The sequence below is a fragment of the Carlito syrichta genome, unplaced genomic scaffold, assembly GCF_000164805.1.
Source record: "Carlito syrichta isolate Samal-C Ts95f unplaced genomic scaffold, Tarsius_syrichta-2.0.1 Scaffold309189, whole genome shotgun sequence".
Lineage (NCBI taxonomy): Eukaryota > Metazoa > Chordata > Mammalia > Primates > Tarsiidae > Carlito > Carlito syrichta.
In genome coordinates, this window is record NW_007253285.1 from 380,659 (window position 1) to 405,542 (window position 24,884).

Below are 24,884 nucleotides of genomic sequence, written 5' to 3' on the forward strand. Positions count from 1 at the left end.
GGGATTGGCAATTGAGGGAAACTGCTAGGGGAGGGAGGGTTATACCTCATCAACAAGGGTTCCTGCATACTCAATGTTTGTATACGTCACCCTGCATTGTACCCCACATCTTTATAATTAAAAAAATGTAAAAAAGAACTCCAAAAAAAAAGAAGAAAATGAAAACCACACTGAGATACCACCTAACTCCAGTGAGAATGGCCTTCATTCACAAAACAAACAACATATGCACTCTCAGTTCTGTGTACACAACTGCTTGTTTCAGCCACGTTTCAGGAGGCAAATGTCTTAACAGCCTTTGTCATTGATCGTTACTGTAATTCACTAATTAAACAAAAGAGGGAAAATAAGAGAAACGTTCCCAGAAACAGTGTGGACTTCTAGGGACAGTCCCGGCAAGGCCAGCTGAACGTGTTGCCAAGGGCTTAAAACAGGAGAGGGCAGGGTCCTGTCAGATAGTAACTCATCAGATAGTTTCTAGGATGGGAGGATCATAATGGAGAACAGGACATGCTCTTCTGTTGCCCGTTCCCTCCTCCGGCGTATCCCCGCACATCGGGTGTTCTGGAGAGGGCGCACTCCCCTTTTATTTTTTAGCTCATGTCTTTTTATTAACTCATACACAATTACTTCAGTTACTTCTCTTCTGGTTTGTTGAAGCAATAAGTCAGACAACATTTGCCACAGTAATGTCTGTCAAAGTGGCTGGCCACAAAAACTCCAGCACCGCATTCATCTGAAGGGCGCTCTCCACAAAGGCGACTGATTTTGCCATTCTCATCCCCCTTATCGTACTCCAGGACAGCCAGCTTAACCTTCTTTCTCTTATGCTTATTCCTCTTGGGAGTCGTATAAGACTTCTTCCTTTTCTGAGCACCACCACGAAGTCTCAACACAAGATGTAGAGTAGACTTATCTGGGGAACTTAGACTCTGGGCTCCCCTATCTGTGCGCCCTGGGACTCTTGATGATTTCCTTGCAGAATGTTCTATGTTATTCCTTGCATTATGTCCCCCGATAGGAAGCACTTACCTTTTGTGGCACTCTCTCTGATGCCAGTTGCTGTGACTTTGACCTGCAGTATTTAGTTTATCACTGAACACCATCCTTATTTTACGAACGAGGACAATCACAGGCCAGAGAAATTAAGTATCTGATTCATTGCCCTTGAGTTACAGGCGATAGGTCTGGGAGAAACGGACCCGGCTAGATAGGACTCTAAGGCTGTGTTTGGTTCTTACGTCACTCTGCCTCTTTGTATATATTACACCCGTGTTGAGGACCAGGACTATTTATTCAGTATTTATTGAGCCAGGGTTGAGCACTGGGTCTCAGGGTTGGGCACGGGTCCTGCCCTAGGAGTAGTGAGGTGTGAAATCAATTGAGGGGGTCACAGCTTGCATGTATGTATGTATGTGTGTATGTAAGTTGGAGTCTCATTCTATGGCCCAGGCTGGAGTGCAGTGGCATGCTCATGGCCACTGCAGCCTCGACCTGCTGGGCTCCGGTGATCCTTCTGCCTCAGCCTTCCAAGTAACCAGAACTACAGGTGCACGCTACCATGCCCAACTAATTTTTTGGTTTATTGTAGAGACAAGGTCTCACCATGTTGTCCAGGTTGGTCTCAAACCCACTGGCTCAGGCAATTCTCTCACCTCGGCCTCCCAAAGTGCTGGGATTACAGGCTTGAAACACTGCGCCCAGCCCATTAAAAAAATTTTTTTGTAGAGACGAGATGTTGCTATGCTGCCTAGGCTGGTGTTGAACTCTTGGGTTCAAGAAATTCTCTCACCTTGGCCTCCCTAAGTGCTGGGATTACAGGCTGAGCCACCAAGCCCAGCCCACAGCCTGCATTTAAAAGAAATATAGGCTGGGTACGGTGGCTCATGCCTGCAGTCCCAGCGCTTTGAAAGGCCAAGGCAGGAGGATTGTGTGAGTCCAGGGTTTCAAGACCAGCCTGGGCAGCTTGGCAAGACCTCATCTCTACAATAAATCAAAAAATCAGCTGGGTGTGGTGGAGCGCACGCATAGTTCCAGGTACTCGGGAGGCTGAGGTAGAAGGAGAGGCTGAGGTAGAAGGATTGCTCGAGCCCATCAGGTCGAGGCTGGGGTGGCCATGAGCCTTCCCCACTGCATTCCAGCCTGGATAACAGAGTAAGACTTCAACTCAAAAAAATAAAAATTAAAAATAGTCAGATGGTGTGGGGAAGGATCACCAGAGCCCAGCGGATTTGAGTCCAGCCTGGGCAATTTGACAAGACCTCGTCTGTACAATAAATCAAAAAATTAGCTGGGTGTGGTGGCATGCACCTGTGGTTCCAGCTACTTGCAAGACTGAGGCAGAAGGATCACCTGAGCCCAGCAGGTCAAGGCTGTGGTGGCCATGAATGTGCCACTGCACTCCAGCTTGGATGAAAGTGAGACTCCAACTCAGAATGAATGAATGAATGAAAGAAATAGGATGGATGATAGAAGGATGCATTGAACACTGTGATGGTAAATGTTGTGTTAGGAAGCTTTTATGAAGCTACTGTAGTTCACATATTTCTCACCATGAATCGAGTTCAGAGAAGTATGGAAGATCGTGACCCAGAGGTCCCACAGTGGGGACGTGAGGGTTTTTAAGCAAGATGGTGGATAAACGATGGCACACTGACGTAAAGAGCTATGAGGATGCACACATGGTAGAATAAGAAGCAGAGAGGCAGGAGGTCTTCTGGGCAAGACAATTGGTATCTTCTGAGAGGATGACATTTGGGCTGAGACCCAGGAAGGAGAACAGGGAAGACAGTGGCCCACACATGGGAAGAGGTACGAGGGCCTGGGTCAAGAAGGAGCAAGGAGTATCTTCTTAAGCAGCGATAGTGTGGCCCATGTCGCTTACGCAAAGTGCAGTAGTTAGTTAGAAAGTCATATCAGAGGCCGGACTTAGTGGCTCAGCCTGTAATCCCAGCACTTTGGGAGGCTGAGTCGAGTAGATTGCCTGAGCCCGCGGGTTTGAGACCAGCCTGGGCAACTTGGCCAGACCTTGTCTCTACCATAAATAAATAAACAAATTAGCTGGGCGTGATAACGCATGCCTATAGTTCCGGTTACTTGGAAGGCTGAGGCAGAAGGATCGCCGGAGCCCAGCAGGTCGAGGCTGCGGTGGCCGGGAGCATGCCACTGCACTGCAACCTGGGTGACAACAGTGAGACTCCAACTCAAAAGAAAGAAAAAAGAAAGTCATATCAGCATTGTAAGCCCACCTCAGTTCCTGGAAATCATTATCATCCATCATTAACATCGTCACCATCATCCTTGGGTCAGATAAAGAAGAATCACAAACGACTTTACATATTATTGTCATCATGATTTTGATTTGCCTCTATTCAGTGTTATTATTTCTTTGATTGTTTTTTTCTTTTACTTTTTCTTTTCCTTGAGTCGAGGGTCTCACTCTGTTACCAGTGGTGGAGAGCAGTGGTACCATCACGGGTCACCACAGCCTCGACTTCCTGGGCACAGGCGATCCTTCAGCCTCAGCCTCCTGAGTAACTGGAGCCACCAGCATTCGTCACCATGCCTGGCTAAGTTTTAAAATTTTTTGTGGAGACAAAGTCTCACTATGTGACCTACGTCTCGGCTGGTCTCAAACTCCTGAACTCAAGCAGTCCTCCCACCTCAGCCTCCCAAAGTGCTAGAATTACTTACAAGGTGAGCCACCGTGCCTGGCCAAAACAAATCTTTTAAAAACCATCAAAGACTGGCTAGGCGCCGTGACTCATGCCTGTAATCCCAGAACTTTGGGAAGCCAAGATTGGAGGGAAAAAACCTGATCCCAGGAAGGTGAGGCTGTGGTGAGCCATGGTAGTGCCACTGTACTCCAGCCTGGGCAACAGAGTGAGAACCCACCCAAAAATAATAATAAAAAAATTTGCTTTTATGAAAAGTTTGCTTATGGGCATTGACTCATTGACATTTTTTCCCCCTAGTATCTACACAGACCTGTTTGGTTGTTTGGCATCTCAGGGCATTAGTAGACCAAGATATCTCACCTTTGGCACTAGTGACATTTTGGACTGGGTCATATTTTGATGTTGATCAGACTTCTGGCCTCGATGCACTTAATGCCAGTAGCACCTGTTTCCTCTCCCCCACACTGTTTCTAGTGGTGGCCAAATGTCCCTTGGGAGGCAAAGTTGAGAACCGTTTCTCTAGAAGAAATTCCAGGTGCTATGATCAAGAATACTCCGTATCTCTTCTGCTGATCCTGTTAAGATTTTCTTCATTTTTATTTCTCTTCAATTGGAAAAGTTAGGAGTTGGGTTTTATGCGTGGGGATTCCCAATGACTTGCAGTAAAAGAAATACGTACATTTCTTTTCCTTGCGTGTATGTCCTTTCCTGGGGTTAAAGATAAAAGGGGATCAATCGTGGCCTGGCTGATTTTAATCTAATATATTGGCTTTGTGTCTTTTCATTTGTCATAGAGTGGTGGTAGCCAGAGCTGGCCATTCCCTGAGTTGTTCTTTCAGTAGTGTTGGCGGGTTTCCTTGGTTCTGCCCTCATGAAGCATCTTGTGACCAGTGGTTTGTATTTCTAGAACAGAAGCTATTTGTTTTGCAGTCCCATTTTCTCTGGGTGGATTTCCTATCTCTTCATCTTCCATATTTTGCTCGATTCTTAGTTTTGCCTCCTTCTTCTGGAATATGCTCCGTTGAAATAATTCAGTCTATTCCGAGTTGGGCGTTTAGGAAACCATCTTGTTACTCTATTGCTTCTTCCAGCGAAAGTCCTGTAAAAAGAATTCCATCCTTTAAACTTAGGATCTTCTTTCCTGCTGTTTGGGAATAATCTTGTACAACAAATACCCTGGGAATTGTTGCACATACAGATGACTTTTGATAGTTCAAGAGGCTGTCTTTAAAAATTCTTTAGTGCCATTGTGCGTCGTATTAATCCTTTGAAATCTTTCCCGATTAAATCAGGTGTTCATTCAACCAGTAATGCATGAAGACCCCAGAATGCAGGGGCTAGTCCTGTTTCTCACCTCTTGAGAGTCTCTTCTTTGATGTTACTCTAACAGTGAGGCTGTCCCTGAACACCCGGTATAAAATAACCCTTCTTATAATAACTCCTGGGTCCCCGCTTGAGCTCATTATACGTGCCATAGACATTCATCACCACTGGAGCCACTAATATTTACTCGAATATTTGTTTTTTATTTCCTTAACCTGAATTGGAAGGTAAGCTCTACAATATACCAGAAGAAAAATGCTTGAATGCGTGGATTTTCTAAATTTCTTAATTTGTCAGAGTCTTGGACAACATCTTCTGAATGCCAGACACTGTTCTAAGGTCTTTACAAATATGAGCTGTCTCTGAAGGATGGTTATTCTCAGCTTTGCTTCACAAATACGTTTTTCTCTACTGTTCCAGTTGTTTGAAATAATCATTGTTTTGAGCAGCTCTGTCTTGACATAATATTATTCTATGTCTTGACATAATATTTCTTTTCTCTGGCCCTTGCCTCTTGTTCTGTTCATGTAACTCTCATCTCCCCTCTTGATTTTGTCTCCCAGAGGTCATGAGAGGGAATGGTTTTAGTTCTTTTTATCCTTCCACCAGAAAATTGACCCCCATTTTGTTCACAATGTGCTCCTGAAAATACATGAGGTCAGGAAATGAAATAGACGAAGGGAGGGAAATATGTTTATAGGTTGTAACCATATTTTTTGGTGACTATGTGCCCAACTGCGAGCTGTTCACTTGGGCTCATGCATTGTGTTGCTTTTCCTAGTGCATTAGAAAAAAAAAGACGAGACTTAGGCGAGAAGATTGCCTGAGCCCATGGGTTTGAGACCAACCTGGACAATATGGCGAGACCTAATCTCTACAACAAATCAAAAAAAGTAGCCAGGCACATGCCTGTAGTCCCAGCTGCTGGGAAGGCCGAGGTGGGAAGGATCACCTGAGCCCAGCAGCTCGAGGCTGCGGTGGCCGTGAGCACGTCACTGCACTCCAGCCTGGATGACAGAGTGAGACTCCGATTAAAAAAAAAAATGAATGTTTACATATGATATAAAGATTTAATCATTATATATATATAAAATATATATAAGTGTCCAAGTATTGTAGATTCTGAGTATTGTGTATGGTTATTTCCAGAAAGTAGAATCAATATAAATTGGATAAAACATTTTAATATTGTAAGTCATTGCTGTCTTTAGAATCTAGTATTCTCAGAGGTGATCGTGGGCAAAGACAGTTGTTTGTTTTCACATTGGGAAGGACTTGCTGATGGGTGGGTTGGAGCAGGAGATGGTTGTTCTGGCTTCGCTGCCTGGTCTTCTTGCCTAGAAGAACATTTTGGAGGGGGAACTTGAGTTGTGTTGGCAGGAGCTCTGAGCCAGCAGCTGGGAGGTGACATCCGGCCCTTCTTTAAGCTCTTCACCAGGCTAGGAGTTGGCCCGGCAGGCAAGTCTTGCCTCTGCCCCACCCCATTGGCACTTGGTGCGGAAGTCCCAGGTATCTTGCCCAACTGTAGTGTTCCTGAAAACCTACCTGGATTGGCATCAGAGAATTGTGGCATGCCGGAGAAGGGCAGAGGGTTCAGTTGTTTAACTTCTGGAATTTCTAGGTTGTTCAAGGCGGCTACTTCTCTTGGCCAAGGTTTCTTTCTTTAACTTTCTTCCATGGTGTTTATGACTTGAAAGGAAAGGTCTGTGTGCTTCTTCAGTCTTGAATGTCCTTCTATCTCCTGTCTTAGCAGTACCTTGTTACTCTGGGCGTGACCAGCGCTGCCCTGTCTCTGCCTGGCCTCTCAGGGGCTCACTCGACAGGGTTGGCAGCTTCGCCAGGAGGTGGGACTGCCAGGGCTGTCTCCTCTCCGGGTGAATGTCTGAGCCCCGGAAGCAGCTGGGGACAGTGGCCCTTTCTCAGAAGAGATGGGTGGGTCCCTGCCTTGGCCTCAAGCGGTTTCTCAGGACTGGTTTCATGTGGCAGAAATGCTACTGCGGAAGTTTTAATTTTTCTCAAGAAAAATAAAACATGCCATTTGTCAGGGCTTATGAAAACCATGGAATTGGTAGTTTTGCATTTCTGAGTGTGTCATTCTCCTTTGCAAGAGCATACCATGTGTTGCCATGTCAGCAGCGGGTCGATATTTAAAAATAGACTCCCCAATCCCAAAGTTCTGCAAATATGATTTCAGAAAATTGTTTTGTGTGTACGTATGCACATGTGAGTGTGCGCTTGTGGAGACTGAGGGTTTTTCATGTTATTTACATTTTTTTTTACCTCTTTGATATTTTTATTTTACTGAAAGAGTGCTTGTAATACAAGCATGGTATAAAAAAACGACAGTAACTCAAAAAGATGTTACAAATAACTTTTTTCATTTTTTTTTTTAATTTCACCATCAGATTTCTAAAGGAAGCAATCACTTTGACAATTGCTATTAGATGATCCTGAAAGACTGACCATCTTTTGGGAATCACAGAAATTATTAACTTACAGTTCACTCTTCTGCATTACTTCTCCAGTTTTCTAGTATAAAAACGACTAGTAAGTGAGTACCTAGTAGAACTACAATCAAACGATTTCGTTGCTACATGAGTTTGAATGTTAAGCTGGTCCAGCTTTGGTCAGCAGATGGAGCTTACTGTGATAGGGTTAATCCCGTGCCAGGCCACTTATGACACAAAAGCACCGAGTGGGCATTAGAAATACAAGCCAAGTTCAGTAATCAGTCTTACTGTATCAGAGTCACTTGATGTCCAGGAGACATGTCTGTGGCATCATTGCAGCTGTTTGGAATTTTAAGGAAGATGGGTTGTCAAACAAACACAGACACTTATTTTAAATCTTGAGAGCTCTCCAGGTGTGGTGGCTCACACCTGTCATCCCAGCACTTTGGGAGGTGGAGGTCAGAGGACTGACTGCCTGAGCCCAGGAGTTTGAGACCAACCTGGACAACTTGACAAGACCTCATCTCTACAATAAATAAAAAAATTAGCCGGGTGAGGTGGCGTGCGCCTGTGGTTCCAGTTACTTGGAAGGCTGAGGCTGAAGGATCACCTGAGTCTAGCAGGTTGAGGCTGTGGTGACCGTGAGCCACTGCACTCTGGCCTGGGCGACGGAATGAGACTCCAAATCAAAAAATAAAAATTAAATGAACAAATCTGAGTGTGGATTTGTTTTGCCCAAAGACCCCACAAATACTGTCTATCCTGGTTGAAAGGGAGACAGAATTATCCAAGGGTCTTCTCTAAACATTTCTGTGATGCTATGTTCCAGTTTTTGAACAGATATTTATGAACCACTCCTGTAATAAATATGAGTTTATGTAATACTTAAACTACTTAGTAATTCTGACATTGAAGACCTTGATTATGGAGCTTTGAAATGATCATGATTCAATATGAAATACTCTATAGGAAAACCAAAAGACTTTCTAAAAACTTGGCAAGTGTCTTGTCTGTTAAGGGCTTTGGAGAAATAATGCAGAGAAGGAACTATAAGTTAATAATTTCTGTGATTCTCAAAAGATGGTTAGTGTTTGAATTTTTGTTTTTTCGTACCATCTAATAGCCATTGTCAAAGTAATTGCTTCCTCTAGAAGTCCGTAGGTGACATCAAGTGAATGACAAAGTTCTTTGCAGGGTATTTTTTATTATACACGTCTAGATCTTTTTGCTGAAGTTGTACTGAGATTGTATTTTCTGAAATAATGGAATTCATTTCCCTCCGTCAGGTATTCACTTACAAGCAGAGCACAATTACCCACCAGAAGGTGACCGCGATGCACCCTGGCAACAAGGAGGGCGTGGACGACATGGCCTCTTTGACGGAGCTTCATGGCGGCTCCATCATGTACAACTTATTCCAGCGATATAAGAGAAATCAGATATATGTAAGTTCCACTTGTGACTCCTTTACGAAGCCCTTGAGTTTGAATGAGTGCTTATGTTTGTTTTCAGAGAGTATTTCTTGCCTTTTGAGAACCTCTAGTTAACCTAAGGAAAAGTTTGTTTTTAAGGGTTTTGCCAAGTTGGAAACATGGTTCGATAAACCATGTTTTCCTAGGGTTGATTGCTCCGATTTTATGGGGGGAGATTGACTTTCCGTTGAGGAGTCTTCTGTACGTCGAGGTCCTTTGATCTTTCACCTGTGAATCCACTCTGTTGCTATCTGTTCTGTTATGTAAAGACGTCATGTGTTGTTTCACTTCCTCAATTATTGGTTGGGGGTAAATGTTGATTTGCAGACATAAGTGACTGAGCTTAAGCTGCTTTTTCTTGATTTTTCTCTTTTTATGAATTTTCACTTGCGTTTCTGACTCTGGAGCCCACCCTAGGGGAGATTTGCCTTCAAGAAAACCCATCTTTCTAAGGTGTTGGGTTCTTGTTTGCTTTTTTTGTTTGAGTTGGAGTCTCATTCTGTTTGCCCAGGCTGGAGTGCACAATCACAGCTCATGGCAGCCTTGACCTCCTGGGCTCAGGCAATCCTTTCGCCTCCCGAGAAGCTGGGACTGCAGGCACGTGCCATCATGTCCTGGCTAATTTTTTTGAATTTATGAAGAGACAAGGTCTCTCTATGTTGCCCAGGCTAGTCTCAAATTCCTGGGCTCAAACAGTCCTCCTGTCTTGGCCTCCCTAAATGCTGGGATTGCAGGTGTGAGCCACTGCGCCCGGCTATTTGCTATTTTGAATGGAGAAATAGCCGTAACAGCTGACATACACAGTTTTAATGTCAACTTTTATGAAACATGTCTATACCTACATTATAAAGTAACACTTTAAAAAAACCACTTCTATAATAACTTTTTTGACATTAAAGTACAGATATTAGATTATCTGTCATCTCGATTGACCTGCAAATTTTCTCTTGTTTCATCTGCCTGTTTGCACGTCTTTATACGGGGGTGGGGGAGGGGAGATGCTTATACACGTTTATTTTTCTTGTCAAGTTCAAATTCAGACAATTTTTTAGAAACACAGTTGTAATGCTTTTAAAACCCTTGCTTTTTAGTAATTTTTATTCTTTATGAGTGACATTTAACTTTGCCAATATGTTTGTGGATTATGGTTAATCATAGTATCAGCCTTTAAAATGGATAGTAGGTGCTCACGGAAACTCAAGGCATGGTTAGTCCTCAGGTTTCTGCAGTTTGCCCCTCAACTAGGGAAGGGGAATTGGAAAAAAGGAGGACTTAGATATTTGTGGGTTTGATGCATAATAATATTCCGCAACTTTTAAAAATGGCGTAGTTGCCTTTTTTTTTTTTTTTTTTGGCATTGTGAAAGTATCATTTTTGCCAGATTGACCTGATGTTTGCCAAATGTTTTCAAACAGCCCTGTCTAGAGAAATTCAATCTCACTGTCATCTTTTGACGTGGTGGGCTTGCTTACCCTAAGTCATTAGTTTAAAATATTTTCCACATGTTTAGGAAAGGTGGTGTTTATACATGTTTATGGAAAGGTGGCAAAAGTAGAATAAAAAGGGGTCATGCCCATTTTACTCTCAACTTGTATAAAATGTGACTGTACCTATATTACAAAGTCGTATTTAAAATAATCTATTTAGATTACTTAAAATAATCGGTCAAATATCATAATTGAATAAAATATTGAATTTTGAGTATTTTGATTTTGAACACTGAATATGTAAAATAATCTTTAGGCTATTAACAATAATTGACCTTGATGGGTAATGTCATATCTGTACTTGAATTCATGTGCTGGCAAAATGTGTGTTCATTCATCTGTTCTCCTCTCAAAAATCTCCGTGTGGCTAGATGCGGTGGCTCACGCCTATAACCCCAGCACTTTGGGAGGCTGAGGTGAGAGGATTGCCTGAGCCCATGGGTTCGAGACCAGCCCAGGCAACGTGGCGAGACCTCATCTCTACAATAAATCAAGAAAAATTAGGCTGCAATTCCTACTACTTGGAAGGCTGAGGTGGAAGGATCGCCTGAGCTCAGCAGGTTGAGGCTACGGTGGCCGTGAGCATGCCACTGCCCTCCAGCCTGGGCGACAGAGTGAGACTCCTACTCAAAAAAAAAAAAAAATCTTCATGTAGATGACTAGTGAGCTAACTACCTCCTTCCTGCAAAATACCCACCACATAGGTGTCCATCTTACCCCTGTACTGTGCGTGTTTTTGTTGTTAAGTATTTGATACTTTTATGTAACTATTTACATATCCATTTCCTTGCTAGGTTTGTCAAGGACTTATCTAGTCTTTCTTGAGTCAAGGACACTGCCAGGCGCCTGCCTGGTTACTGTGCAGTAAATGTTTGTAAAGTAAATGCCATTTGTATTACAGTGGCATTTACTTTACAAGCTCAGCTTACTGTAGTTGATAATAAAAGGTGAGCCTAGATTTTAAACATTTCTCTCAGAGTGTGTGTCTCTTATTGGTGAGTGTAGGTTGGGTATCCCTAATCCAAAAATTCAAAATCCGAAATGCCTCAAAATCCAAAACATTTTGGATGCCTGTGTGATGCTGAACGGAAATGTTCATTGGAGGGTTTGGGATTTTTGAATTCGGGATGCTTAAGTGGTAAGTATGATGCAGATATTCTAAAATCCAAAGAAAGTTGAAATTCAAAACACATTTGGTTGCCAGCATTTTGGATATGGGATACTTGCATGCGTTTTTCAAACCTATATTCTTTTTTTTGATTGGGGGGTCTCACTCTGTTGCCCAGGCTGTTGTGTAGTGGCACACTTACGGTCACTGCAGCCTCGACCTGCTGGGCTCAGGTGAACTTCTGCCTCAGCCTTCTAAATAGCTGGAACTACAGGCATGCAGCACCATGCCCGGCTAATTTTTTTTTTTTAAATTTATTGTAGAGATGAGGTCTCACCAAGTTGCCTAGGCTGATCTCAAACATTAGGCTCAGGCAAGTCCTCTCACTTCAGCCTCCCAAAGTGCTAGGATTACAGATGTGAGCCACCATGCCCAGCTTCAAACTCATACTCTTCTGTCTTTAAAGAGGCAGCTTCTTTCTTCTTTTCTTTTTGTAATGGAGTCTTGCTGTGTTATCCAGACTAGATTCAAACTACCAGTCTCAAGTGATCCTCCCGCCTCAGCCTCCCAAATAGCTGGGACTACAGGTGCATGCCAACGTGTCCGGCTAGACACCAGTTTTTATTTCACATTTTCAATCATCAAGAAAAAGTAAGTCACTGAGAAGGGGAAGACTGTGCAAAGTGTTTAAAAGCTTGAGCCTTTTAAAAAGTTTTTTTCCTCTTTTTTCATGATAATGATATTAAACCTGATAGCTAAATTGCCCAATAAACACTGTGAATAGAATCCTGGTCTTGGAATAAGGCCATTTTCCTCCCTTTGGAGGGAAAAACCACAGGATTTTTGTGCATCCAATTTGCAGTTTAATTCATTTAATTATACCCTTATAGGTCTTTCTTTTGAGACTTGCATAATTGCTTTATTACCCATCAGTCATCCTTTCGTGTTATCACTGGAGGCATTTGCAGGAGATGTTAGTGTCTGTTGGACTCTGCATATGTTGAGACAAGACTGCCACCTGTCAGAAGAGCCAGAACTCTCCACCTTCTATCCAGGCTTGAGCAATATAATATATATATTGAGTGGGGGTCTTACTCTGTTGCTCAGGCTGGAGTACAGTGGCACGATCACGACTCATCACAACCTTGACTTTCTGGGCTCAGGAGATCCTTCTGCCTCAATCTCCCGAGTAGCTGGGACTACAGTCATATGCCACCACACTCAGCTAAATTTTTTTTAGTTTTTTTGCAGCGATGAGGTCTCACTGTGTTGCCTAGGCTGCTCTTCAATCCCTGGGCTCAAGTGATCCTCCCACCTTGGCCGCCCAAAGTTCCGGGATTACAGGCATGAGTTACCACACCCAGCCGCCTGTCCATATCTTTAAAATAGAAAAAAAATTACTTATATTGTACTAGAGGTATTATATTTGTTTTCTACTGCTGGCATAACAAATTCCCCTAAATGTACCAACTTAAAAGAATAAATGTATTCTCTTACAGTTCTGTAGGTCAGAAGTCCCATGAGGCTGCAATGGGCTCAAATCAAGGTGTCAGCAGGTCTGTGCTGTGTTCCTTTCTGGCGACTCTGTGAGGAGAACCCATTTTCCACTCATTGTGGCTATTGGCTGATTTCATTGACTTGCAGTTGTAGAACTGAGGTCCTTGCTTTCTTGCTGTCATCCGAGGGCTGTTCCCACATTCCCTGGCTCCTGGCTCATGGCCCCCTTCCTCTGTCTTCAAAGCTAGTGACCACGGATTGAGTATCTTTCATGGCTTCCAGTCTGTTCCGTCTTCCTCTCTCTTGCTGTCCGTGTCTTTCTTTCCCTAACTGCGACCAGGCAGGCAAGGCTGCCAGCACTTAAGGACTCCTGGAAGTCCTTAAACCTCCCCATCTCCATCTCAGGCTTCATAACCTTCGGTGTGTCTGCAGAGTCCCTTTGCTGTATAATATCACCTAGTCCCAGGTCCTGGGGTGAGTGTGGACACCTGTGCCCATCATTGTTGCCCTCTCTCAGCCATGGCATTGAGAAGAGATTCCGGTGTCTGGATCTTCTGGATCTTTCTGTTCTGAGTGGGAGGTGACGGAGGTTTCTGGCTGTGACTCCTCTCCAGGTTGGAAGCTCTGCTCTCCCTTTCTAAGAAGGACTGTTAGCTTTTTCTCCTTGGGGACACCCGTCTGAGGACTTTATCAGAAACTAGCAACGTTATTTTCTCTGCTAGCTTTTGGTCACTAGAATACGGTAGAGAGTGATAAAAGTTAGAAGCACCTAGAATGGACAGATCAGTTGATCCATATCAATAGGTGTTGATTTGGAAAACTCCTGCCTTGAACTTGGGGTCATGTTAAGAGGGTTACAGGTTAACAATATGGTCCCTAGCCTCCAAGTTAACAATTTTATAGGGGCTAAAAGCAAGGCCAGCTCACAGCACACAGTCTTGAATTATTGAAGACGGTCTCGCACTGACAGGGTCACATGGTGTGAGGACGACACAGTCTTGGTTTTGACCCTTGACCGTGAAGCCTCTGAACCATACAACTGTGCCTCTCAGTTGTTCTCATGGGTGAATCCCCACCCAGGCTTGTCCTTTTGGGGACAAGCCATATGGAACTTGACGCCAGTGTCCAGGGGCTGCGTGGGCCTGTCGGGACCCAGGCCCCTGGCTCATGCCTTGCGGTCAATTCCCTTCCCGGTACTCTGTGCTCTTCTTGCCTGAGGCTTCACCTGACAGCCCTCCCCATGGCTCTCCCAACTTCCAGACTTGGACCCTGCCCAGCCCTCTCCCAGCTCCCACCTGCGGCCCTCAAACTCCCACCCTGCACCTCTTGACTCTGAGCTTCCTGCCTGGCGGAGGCGCTGGCCTCTCCCGATTCCCTCCTTCTTGGTGAGGGTCTGATGAGGGCCCTAACCTCCTTTGTCTCCTCCCACCACCTTGTGGGACCTGGTGAGGACAGGTGCACACACCTGAAGGAGAAGAGGGGCTGAGTGTGTTTGTGGTACAAGAAGTGACCTGTACGTGGGTTGGGAAGTCCTGTGGAGAGTGGCAAGAATGACACGCCAGAGGCAGCATAAGAGTGGGCTCACACGGAAGGCCGGCGGAACTGCAGTCACGAAGATGGAGAAGCGAGAGTGAACTTGGTGCGGTGGCCGCCCTCAGTCAGGACAGGGCTGCCTTTGCTTATGGAACCAGGTGTTTGCTGGGAAACACTGAGGAATCAGCTGGAAACACAATGACTCTTTGACCCAGCAATCCCTTGACTAGGTATAAACCCAGAGGAACACATATCTTTCTCCCAATAAGACACTTGCCCGCGTGTGTTTATTGCAGAACTTTTCACAATGGCAAAAACATGGAACCAATCTAGGTGCCCATCAGCAGTGGACTGGATAAAGAAAATATGGTACACATACACCATGGAGTCCTACGCAACCTTAGAAAAAAGAGAATGTTCTTTGCAGCGATGTGGGTGCAGCTGGAGGCTGTTATGCTAAGCTAATTAACGCAGAAGCAGAAAAGCGAATACCGCATGTTCTCACTTATAAGTGGGAGCTGATCATGGGGTACACAGAGGCATAAGGATGGGAACAGCAGATACTGGGGACTCCTAAGGGGGTTAGAGGGAGAGGAGTTGACAAAGTACCTCTGGGGCACCGTCCTCACTCTCTAGGTGATGGGTTCATCAGAAGCCCAAACCTCACCATCACAGAGTATGTCTCTGTAACTAACCTGCACATGCACCCCCTGAAATTTATTTAAAAATAAAAATTAAAAAAAGGAGAGACATCAGATGGGACAGGCAGGAAGGGGTTAGAAAACTTTAAAGCATCGGCCCTCGACTAGAAGGATTCTGCTCCCAGGGAACATTTGGCAACATCTGAAGACATTTGAGTTGCCATAGCTACGATGAGGAGGTGCTGATGTTAGTATCTGGTGAGTGGCGGCCAGGGATGCTGTTGAACCCTCTCTTGTGCCCAGGACACACCCCCCCACAACAAAGGGTGATCTGGCCCAAGATGTCAGGAGTATGGAAGTGGAGAAACCCACCTTACATAAAGCGAATCTGGAGGGCTTGGGATTGATGCCAGGAGACCACACTGTCTGTTGAAGGTTTTGCTTTGTTTTTGAGTCTGGGTCTTATTGTGTTACCCAGGCTGGAGTACATTGGCATGATTATAGCTCACTGCAGCCTTGACCTTCTGGATTGAGGTGATTCTTCTGCCTCAGTCTTCCGAGTAGCTGGGACTACAGGTGCACACCACCACGCCCAGTTTTTTGTTTTTTTTTTTAGTAGAGATGAGGTTTTGCTATGTTGCGCAGGCTGGTCTCAAACTTCTGGGCTCAAGCAGTCCTCTACCTCAGCCTCCCGAAGTGCTGGGATTACAGAGGTAAGCCATCGTGCCCTGCCTTGTTAGAGGGAGAATTTCCCTGAGAAAAATTGTAGAAGACTCGAGAGGGAAGCAATGTGCGAGATGAGACCAGAAAGAGTGGACGGGCTGAGGGAGTGATGCAGTAGTTAGTGGTGAAGAGGTGAGGGGTTTAGACCAGGGCAGAGATGGAAGCGAGTGAGAGAGCAGGTCCTGGGAAACGTGGGGAGGGAAGTGAAGGAAGACGCTTAGCTCTCAGGGCCAGGGCTTTGGCAAGCCCGATGGCCGTGCAAACGTGGCGCTTACGGCTCTGCCATCTCCCATGAAAGCGAGAAGGACCAGCTGGGTGTGGGTGCCAGCGTCCCTGTGTTTTCTGGAGTGTGGGCCATCTCAAATTGCTGTGTACCCAACATCTAAGCACAGCATTGACAGGAGCAGAGGTTTCTGTTGTCATGAAGGCAGTGTCCGTGCCCAGGGTGCCAGGCCTGCCAGGCTCCAAGGTGTGGCCATCTTGTTTCCTGAACATTCTCTCTATCACGGGGATCGTGGGGCTCTGGGACCCTCTCCAGACTCTCAGGAATAGCTCCAAACCACATCATGGGTAGCTGCAGGGAGCTTCAGTGCCCGCCTGCAATTATGGCGTCGGGGCTGGCCCCACAGGAAGCCCTTCTCTGTTCCACCCAGCCCTTCGGTTAGTTTGTTGGTCTTGCCGAACAAACAGCGCAGAGATCAGAATCAAAGGAGCCCATTTTAAGAAGCGGGGCTCTGTCTAAAGATAACTGCTTCTGTAAGCACAAACGATGCTTCACAGCTCGCGTATTTTTAGGTGTTTCCAAAATACCCTCCTTTGGGTTAGGTGGTATTCCAGCCTGAATCTGCAAATGTGTTCAGTGTTGCTCCTGAATGAACTTTGAAACCTGCTCTGTCAAGCAAAATGTGTGTGCAGACACCAGCCTGTGGAAGACCTACTGATTTTAGCAGGTTCAACCGGGACCACCCCGGGGGGACATTGAGGCCTACTTGCCGTGGTAACACCGGGCATGCCATGCCGTGGAGATTTCTGTTCCGGGGACATGCAGACCCAAAATCTGTGTTTCATTTCCTGGAGTTGAGTCTTCCAAAGAAGACTTGTTTGGTTTGTTTCCATGCCTCTCCAGAGCTAGTGTTGAGTAACAGCGTGTCTCTCACGGACCCAGGATGGCCCATGGTCTGGGTGGTTGGTTAGCAGGGTCTTGGCATGTGACTCGTACTGGGAACAGCTGAACGCAGTGCGGTTTGTCAGGGGTATTTTGTGTTTCTTGGACTTTTTTTTTTTTCACATGAAATCAAGACTTGTGTTGCCAAAAGATGATTGTAACCATCTGTCTGACTATATGTATTTTTAAACTTTACCAAACATTTATGTTTTCAAATGGCCACTTCCACATCAGCACGATAGTGGCAATTAGGAACTTTGTATTTTTTTGTGGATTTTTTTTTCTTCCTGTCTTTGGGTTCAGATTCCTTTCCACAAGGAGGGAATTTTAGTCAGACGTTCACTCAAATAAAAGGGCAATGCCAGAAGTTCTGAATTAAAGAACTTGACTTCAGTTTAACAACTTATCTGGTGTGAGTGTGTTCTTTTCCACAAATTGGAATGCTTAGTGGTTTTTAAAAAAATGTTTAAAAGCGTTTTTCTTTGTTTAATAGGACCATGGCAAACAATTTTGTTTTGCAGACGGTAGTGGGCACAGAGCATTAGAAGGCAGTTCGACCAAGAGTCTGTCTGGTGGACTGGCGGTCACACTGTGTGCCCTCAGTGCAGCTGTGCTGATTCAGCCTTCCCTGGTGCCAGGCTCTGTGCTGGGCTCCGGGGATACAGAATTACTCTCGTTCATCGGAACCGTTTGTTGAGAGATTAAATAAATGAAAGGCGCTTCACTGATTAGTCAAGACAGACACAAGCAAGCCGTTGATGATAGCTCAGGGTGGCAATGAGTATGGAAGGAGCATCGACATGAGGGGGTGAGGAGGGGTCGGAAAATGACTTGTAGCCAGGCACTGGTTGCACTGGGTTTGGAGCATTCGTGGGGAACTTGGCCAAGAAGGAGGGCGGGTCTTCTGGCAGCCGTGGAAAGACACGAAATGGCACGATGCGTTGTTACTTAAGGTCCAGCGCAGAACATTCTAGATGCCGGAAGGAGCGTTGCGTGCGTCTTGCTGGCGAGGTGATCGAGAACAGGGAAGGAAGGAAGGGCTCCGTGCATGTGTAGGAGCTTGAATGGACTCGAGGAAGCTGTCGGGGACAACTTTAAACATGAGTTTTGGGACAACTCACTTGGCCGGTGGGAGTACAGGAGACATCGGGTCTAGGAGGAGAGGTGACCAGTGAGCCAGATGAGGGAAGGGGGCTTCCCCGGCATGGGGAGTTAGAGTGTGTGAGATACTAAGAGGTAGACTCCTAAGTGTTTAAGTGAGTGTGGGGGGCAAGTCGACTGAGTTTCTGTAGGATTACTGGATTCCCTATGTAGGTAGACCCTGGTGCCTTTTGTCAAGATGCAATGATGTGAGAAGAAACAGATGTTTTGACAGGTGAGCTCATCCATGTTGAGTTTGGGCTGTCTTAGGGGCATCCAAGGGAGATGGTCAGTGGACCACTGGATCTGAGGGTCTATAACTTACACCTGAAGTTGCACTTAAAGATTTAGGAGATAAGTCATTGCTGTGTTTAGCCAAGATGACTGAGTAAAGAGGAAGGGTGGAAATAAATCTGAATCATGATTCCCACGTCTTCACAATTCTTCCCGTTAGAAAAGTCTGTTATGGCGCTGACCAGTTTCCCTAGTACATTTCAAATTGTTTGATCTAGATTCAGCTTTTGGGGACTGCACAATGAAAAGCAGTTGTGGTTTTATTTTCATTAACAATCGTAAATACCCCGACTTATATAGCACTTTCACATCGTGATATGTGGGCTAACAGAGGATGCCTTGTTAGTCACGGATCAGAATCTTAGGCCCAGAGGGATTAAACAGTATCCCCAAGAAGCAGCTGTAGAACTGAGGACATCGTATCTTCTGACTTGATCAAACCATGCCTTCTAAGTTAGATGTTTCTGTGTTGGAAATGTGATGTCCCATCAGTAGCATGTTCCACCTCCATATCTACAAACAGGCTGGGCCACTTGACGTTTTCTTACTTGTACCTGTTGTTGTTGGTTTTTTTTAAGTTTTTAGGCCTGGCGTGGTAGCTCACACCTGTAACTCTAGCACTTTTGGAGGCTGAGACGGGAGGATCACTTGAGGCTAGGCATTCGAAACCATCCTGAGCAACCAAGTGAGACCTTGTCTCTTCAAAAAAAATTTTTTTAAGTTAGCCAGACAGTGGCTTGGACCTGTAGTCCCAGCTACTTGGGAGGCTGAGGCGGGAGGATCGCTTGAGCCCAGGAGCTCAAGGCTGCAGTGAGTTATGATTGTGCCACTGTACTCCAGCTGGAGCAACAGAGTAAGACTCTGTCTCTTTAAAAAAAAATTATTGCATGATGTATTTAAGGTGTACAACATGATATTTTAATACATATAAGCATAACAAAGTCAGAGGATACTTGATTTTTTGTGTGTGCAGAGGGGATTAGATAAGTACCTTTAGGCCTTTTGAAGGCCTTGAATTGGTAGATTTTGGACTGAAGAAATACTGTGAGGTTCTCCCAACATTTTTAAGCAATATGTGTGCAGCTGTTCCAAATTATTAAAACGGGCAAGGAAATGCATTTCTGGGTGAGGGATGTGGAACTTTCCTGACTAGAACGTGTTTTTATGTGCTTCAAAATAAAATGTACTTTCTATTTCTGAAAAGCCGTTAAAATGACCAGAGTATTTACTCCTGTGGAATTTAGAAGCCAACATGAGGAAGCCGGGACCTGGGTCCGCCTCCAGTAGGGAGCTGCCTGTGTCCATAGTCTCCAACTGTCTGGACTGTCATGGCCGTTTGTGGAGCAGTGCTGCCACCTTTTTATAGAGTGAGAGATGATTCAAACGGGCAACAAATGTAGTCTCACGGCCTTAGGGTTTGTTACCACACTTGAACTTCATTCACTCAGACTTGATGCTTAACAACTAGGCTCCTCCCCTCATCCTCCCTAGCAACTATTTTTTCTGATGTTACCTGTGGAACTGCTCTTACTATTCAGTGAATCTCTTAAACATTCAGCCGGAGTTTTGGCAACAAAATCATCTGGGCAAAGTGAAGAGTGAGGCGGTATGTTTAAGAGAGTGGGAAGAGAAATGAGATGGAACCTCATCCAGGCTGGAGTACAATGGCATGATCATGGCTCATGGCGGACTCGACCTCCGGGGCTCAGATGATCTTTCCACTTTAGCCTTCTGAGTAGCTGGGATTACAGGTGTGCACTACCATGCCCAGCTCCACCCCCAGCCCCTTTTTTTAAAGAGGAGGTTTGGCTCTGTTGCCCAGGCTGGTCTGAAAATCCTGGGCTAAAGAAATCATTCTTCTCGGCCTCCCAAGTGCTGGGATTACAGGCGTGAGCCACCAGCACCTGGCCCTTGGCCCTTCAGAACTATTTTTAATGTACAGTTGGGCAGTGTTAAGTCTGTTTACATTATTGCACAATAATCTTCAGAACTCTCTTCATCTTGCAAAACAGAATCTCTGAACCCATTAAACAATCGCTTCCCATTGCCCTCTACCCTCCTATCGCGAGTAACCATCATTCTACTTCTATCTCTATGAATTTGACTGTTCTAGATACATCATATAAGTGGACTTATACAGTGTTTGTGTTTTTTGTAACTGACTTATTTTCCTCAACATAATGCCTTCAGGGTTCATTGTGTTGTAGCATGTGTCCAAATTTCCATCCATTTTAGGACTGAATAATTCCATTGTATGAACATGTCACATTTTATTTATCCATTCATTTATCAGTGGATGCATGGGTTGCTTGCACCTTTTGGCTTTTGTATGTTGATTTTTTTTTTGAGTCAGAACTCCACTCTGTCGCCCAAGCTGGAGTGCAATGGCACACTCACGGCCACTGCAGATTTAACCTGTTGGGCTCAGGTGATCCTTCCGCCTCAGCCTTCTGGGTAGCTGGAACCACAGGGGCGCGCCACCACGCCTGGCTAATTTTTTTGGCTTATTGTAGAGACGAGATCTCGCCAAGTTGCCCAGGCTGGTATTGAACCCCTGAGCTCAGGCAACTCTCTAGCCTCCGCCTCCCAAAGTGCTGGGATTACAGGCATGAGCTGAATATCTTTTACACGCTCGGTAGAAAGTTTGAAAAGCCATCCTTCACTTAGGGAAATATATAAAAGAGAATAAGAAAGTGCTTGCAGAACATGGGTTTAAGTACAACTTCGAGAACGAGAGGCCCAGGGCATGTTCTGAATGTATGATTTTCTCTTTGTTTAGGGAACTTAAATATGGTCTGAGCTGTAGGTTTAGAATTTTTTTTTTTAAAGATGTGAATTTTGTTTGTTGGAAGCTCCAATCACAAAATGGGAGAGACAATAGCACCTATGTTCTTAGAAAGAGTCATGCTGGAATACAGCCACATGGCATTCAATGCTTGATCTTTAAAAGTCAGGTGAGTGGTTTATTTTGTATTTAAGTGCTCTCTCTCTCTCTCTCTCTCTACCCAGCAAGGAGAAAGGTCCTGAATATTTTTTAGGAATTTGAAGATTTCAACTCATGATCTAGTTTGTAAAATTGGATCTTAGGCCTGGCACGGTGGCTCCTGCCTGTAATTCCAGCATTTTGGGTGGCAGAGGCCAGAGGATTGCCTGAGCTCAGGGATTCGAGACTAGCCTAGGCAACTTGGTGAGACCTCGTCTCTACAATAAATCAGAAAATTAGCTGGGCTTGGTGGCGTGTGCCTGTGGTTCTAGCTACTTGGAAGGCTGAGGTGGAAGGATTGCCTGAGCCCAGTAGGTGGAGGCTACGGTGGCCGTGAGTGTGCCACTGCACTCCAGTCTGGGCAACAGAGTGAGGCTCTGACTCAAAAAACAAAGTAAAATAAAATAAAATTGGATCATGGGGCAGAAAAGACTGTCATGTCTTTGAGACGGGCAGCTTCTAAGGTGCTCCTACTTTTATTTATTATTGTTGTTGTTGTTATTATTAGAATTAGAGTCTCACTCTGTTGCCTAGGCTGGAATGCAGTGGCATGTTCATGGCCTCTACCCCTGGGGCTCAGGCAATCGTCCGACCTCAGTCTCCTGAGTAGCTGGGTCTACAGGCATTCACTACCACTCCTGGCTAGTTTTTTGGCTTTTTTTTTTTTTAGAGAGACAAGGTCTTGCTAATGTTGCCCAGACTTGTCTCAAACTCCTGACCTCAAGCAGTCCTCTTGCCTTGGCTTCTCCAAGTTCTGGGATTATAGGTGTGAGCCACCACGCCCAGTCATATTTATTATTTCCCTTAACAGGTGAAAAAGTTTTAAATTAGAAAGTTTTGCATATTGAAATGCAATTTACTCAGGAAAAAAATGTTTTTTATCTGATGCGGTGTACAGTGTGTAAAATGAAAAATCAAATAAAAGTCTGGCTTGGTACCTTGTGTTAAAAACACCCTTTTATCAGCAAGCGCTTTCAGTACCTTCTGCCATCCTTGACCTAGCAGGACCCGGGAGGAAAACCCTCCAGCCTTTCATTCCATAGGAGACTTGGAGCGTCCCTGAAACGTGGCCACAGGGTGCCCAGGGCAAGGCTGAGGAGGGCTGGGGAGTGTGGCCAAGCAGATGGCACAGCTCTGGAAACTTAGGCGCCTGTGGTGGCTGTAGTGTAGATGAAAGGTAGTGCCTTCCTCACTTGCGGGGGGCCTCGCTTTCATGGGCTGAGAGCCTGAATGTGTCCAAGAAATCCTCGAGAAAAGATTAAATCAGGTATATTAGCAAGGAGATATGCCCTTCAGACGTTTTCTACCAAAATGGGAAAAATCTAGTCTTTCTTGCATAAAGCAATAACAAGTCTGTTACTAGCTTTTTAATTTTTTTTGCAAATAAGTCTCCCAGCTTTAAGCATTTTTTATTTTATTTTTTTGAATCGAGGTCTCTCTCTGTCACCCATGCTGGAATGCAATGGCAAAATCACGGCTCACCGTAGCCTCGACTTCCTGGGCTCAGGCGATCCCCCCTCTTCAGCCTCCTGAGTAGGTGGGACTACAGGTGCTCACCACCATGCCCAGCTGTTTTTTTTAAATTTTTGATAAGAGACAGGGTCTTTCTTTGTTGCTCTGGCTGGGCTTGAGCTCCTGGGTTCAAATAATCCTCCCAACTTGGTCTTCCAAAGTGCTGGGATTACAGGCATGAAGCCACCACACTTGGCCTGTTATTAGCAATATTTATGTGGAACTTTTAATTTCTTGACAATGTATAATAATGAGGGACTGTGTTTTCATGGTCACTCGCTGGGCAGATTGATGGATGAGGAATGCATCTTCAATGTCATCTTGTGAGGTCAGTATTGGTTCAGGAAAAGCTTACAACCACCAGGACCATGGTGGTTGTTGGCTGTGATTAACTTCTTCCTGTAACTAAACCAGCTTGGATGGCTTTGTGGGGTTTTTTTGAGTCGGAGTTTCACTCTGTCGCCCAGGCTGGGGTGCAGTGGCACACTAAGGGCCACCCCAGCATCGACCTGCTGGGCTCTGGCGATCCTTCCGCCTCAGCCTTCCAAGTAGCCAGAACTACAGGTGCATGCTACTACGCCCGGCTTACTTATCTGTCTGTCTGTCTATCTATCTATCTATCTATCTATCTATCTATCTATCTATCTATCTATCAATTGTAGAGACGAGGTCTCACCAAGTTGCCCAGGCTGGTCTCGAACCTGCAGTCTCCGCAATCCATTCAGCCTCCCAAAGTGCTGGGATTACAGACTGAGCCACCAAGTTTGGCTGAGCAGTGTCTTTTAAAGGATTCTCTGTGAGGGGGCTTCCCCAACCAGGAAAGGAAACGGAAACATGACTGTGAGATTTTAACTGAAATGGTCATTCTTTCAGAGAAAACTTGTGTGTAACGGAGTCTAGAATTAATGATGGTTTTATGAGTAAGTCAATACATTAAGAAAAAAGGCTCATCTCAGAATTTTACAGTAGCCATACAAGCATGTTTTGAACAGGGCAGGCATGCAAAATTTCCAGGAACAGCAGGAGAATCGAGGCTGTGGTGAGCGGTGATCGTGCCACTATACCTGGGTGACAGAGTGAGACCCTGACTCAAAATTTAAAAAGAGCCAGGTGCGGTGGCTCATGCCTGTAGTCCCAGCACTTTGAAAGGCTGAGGTTGGAGAATCACTTGAGGCCAGGAGTTAGAGACCAGCCTGGGCAACATAGCAAGACCTCATCTCTACCAAAAAAAAAAAATCAAAACAATTAACCAGACGTGATGGCATGTGCCTGTAGTCCTAGTTACTTGGGATACTGAGGCAGAAATGTCACCTGAATCTAGGAGGTCGAGGTTGCAATGAGCTGCGTGTGTGCCACTGCATTGCAGCCTGAGTGACAGAGTGAGATCCTGACTCAAAAAACCCCCCAAAAACCAACAGATGTGGGCATATCATTTTCTCTAAGTGTGTGTTCATGATGGGTAAATATCCTAATACTCAGTTAAATTAATGTAATTTGAATACTCAACTTAGTGCCCACAGGTGTGGCTTTTATGTTCTGCTTGTCACTGAGGAAGAGGATCGAAATAGGCTCAGTTCAACCCACCATGTTGACTGTTGGCTGTGTTGCCTGTTGGCTTCCTCTGTTGACATGCCTGGCTAAACAGAGTGACCAGGGTAGGGAAAAAAGCAAGAATATATTTCACAGTAAAAATGAACATTTGGGTACTTAACAGAGTAAAATCAACAGTAATGTATACAACTGCCATAAGACAGAAAACACGCCTGGTGTTTTTTTTTTGTTTTTTTTGTTTTTTTTTTATAATTAATCAGTATTTTTTATTATGGTTTTGTGGGGTACAGTTAAGGGTTAGGTGTACAATTACATTTCATTCAGGCAC

General features: G+C 44.9%; 1 protein-coding gene across 1 annotated transcript in view; it reads left to right on the forward strand.

Annotated features, from left to right (window-relative positions):
- MYO10 (myosin X) overlaps nt 1-24,884 on the forward strand; it is a 288,302-nt gene that overhangs the window by 112,478 nt on the left and 150,940 nt on the right. The window contains 1 exon segment of the mRNA XM_008066889.1: nt 8,737-8,895. Coding sequence (XP_008065080.1) covers nt 8,737-8,895 — 159 coding nt within the window.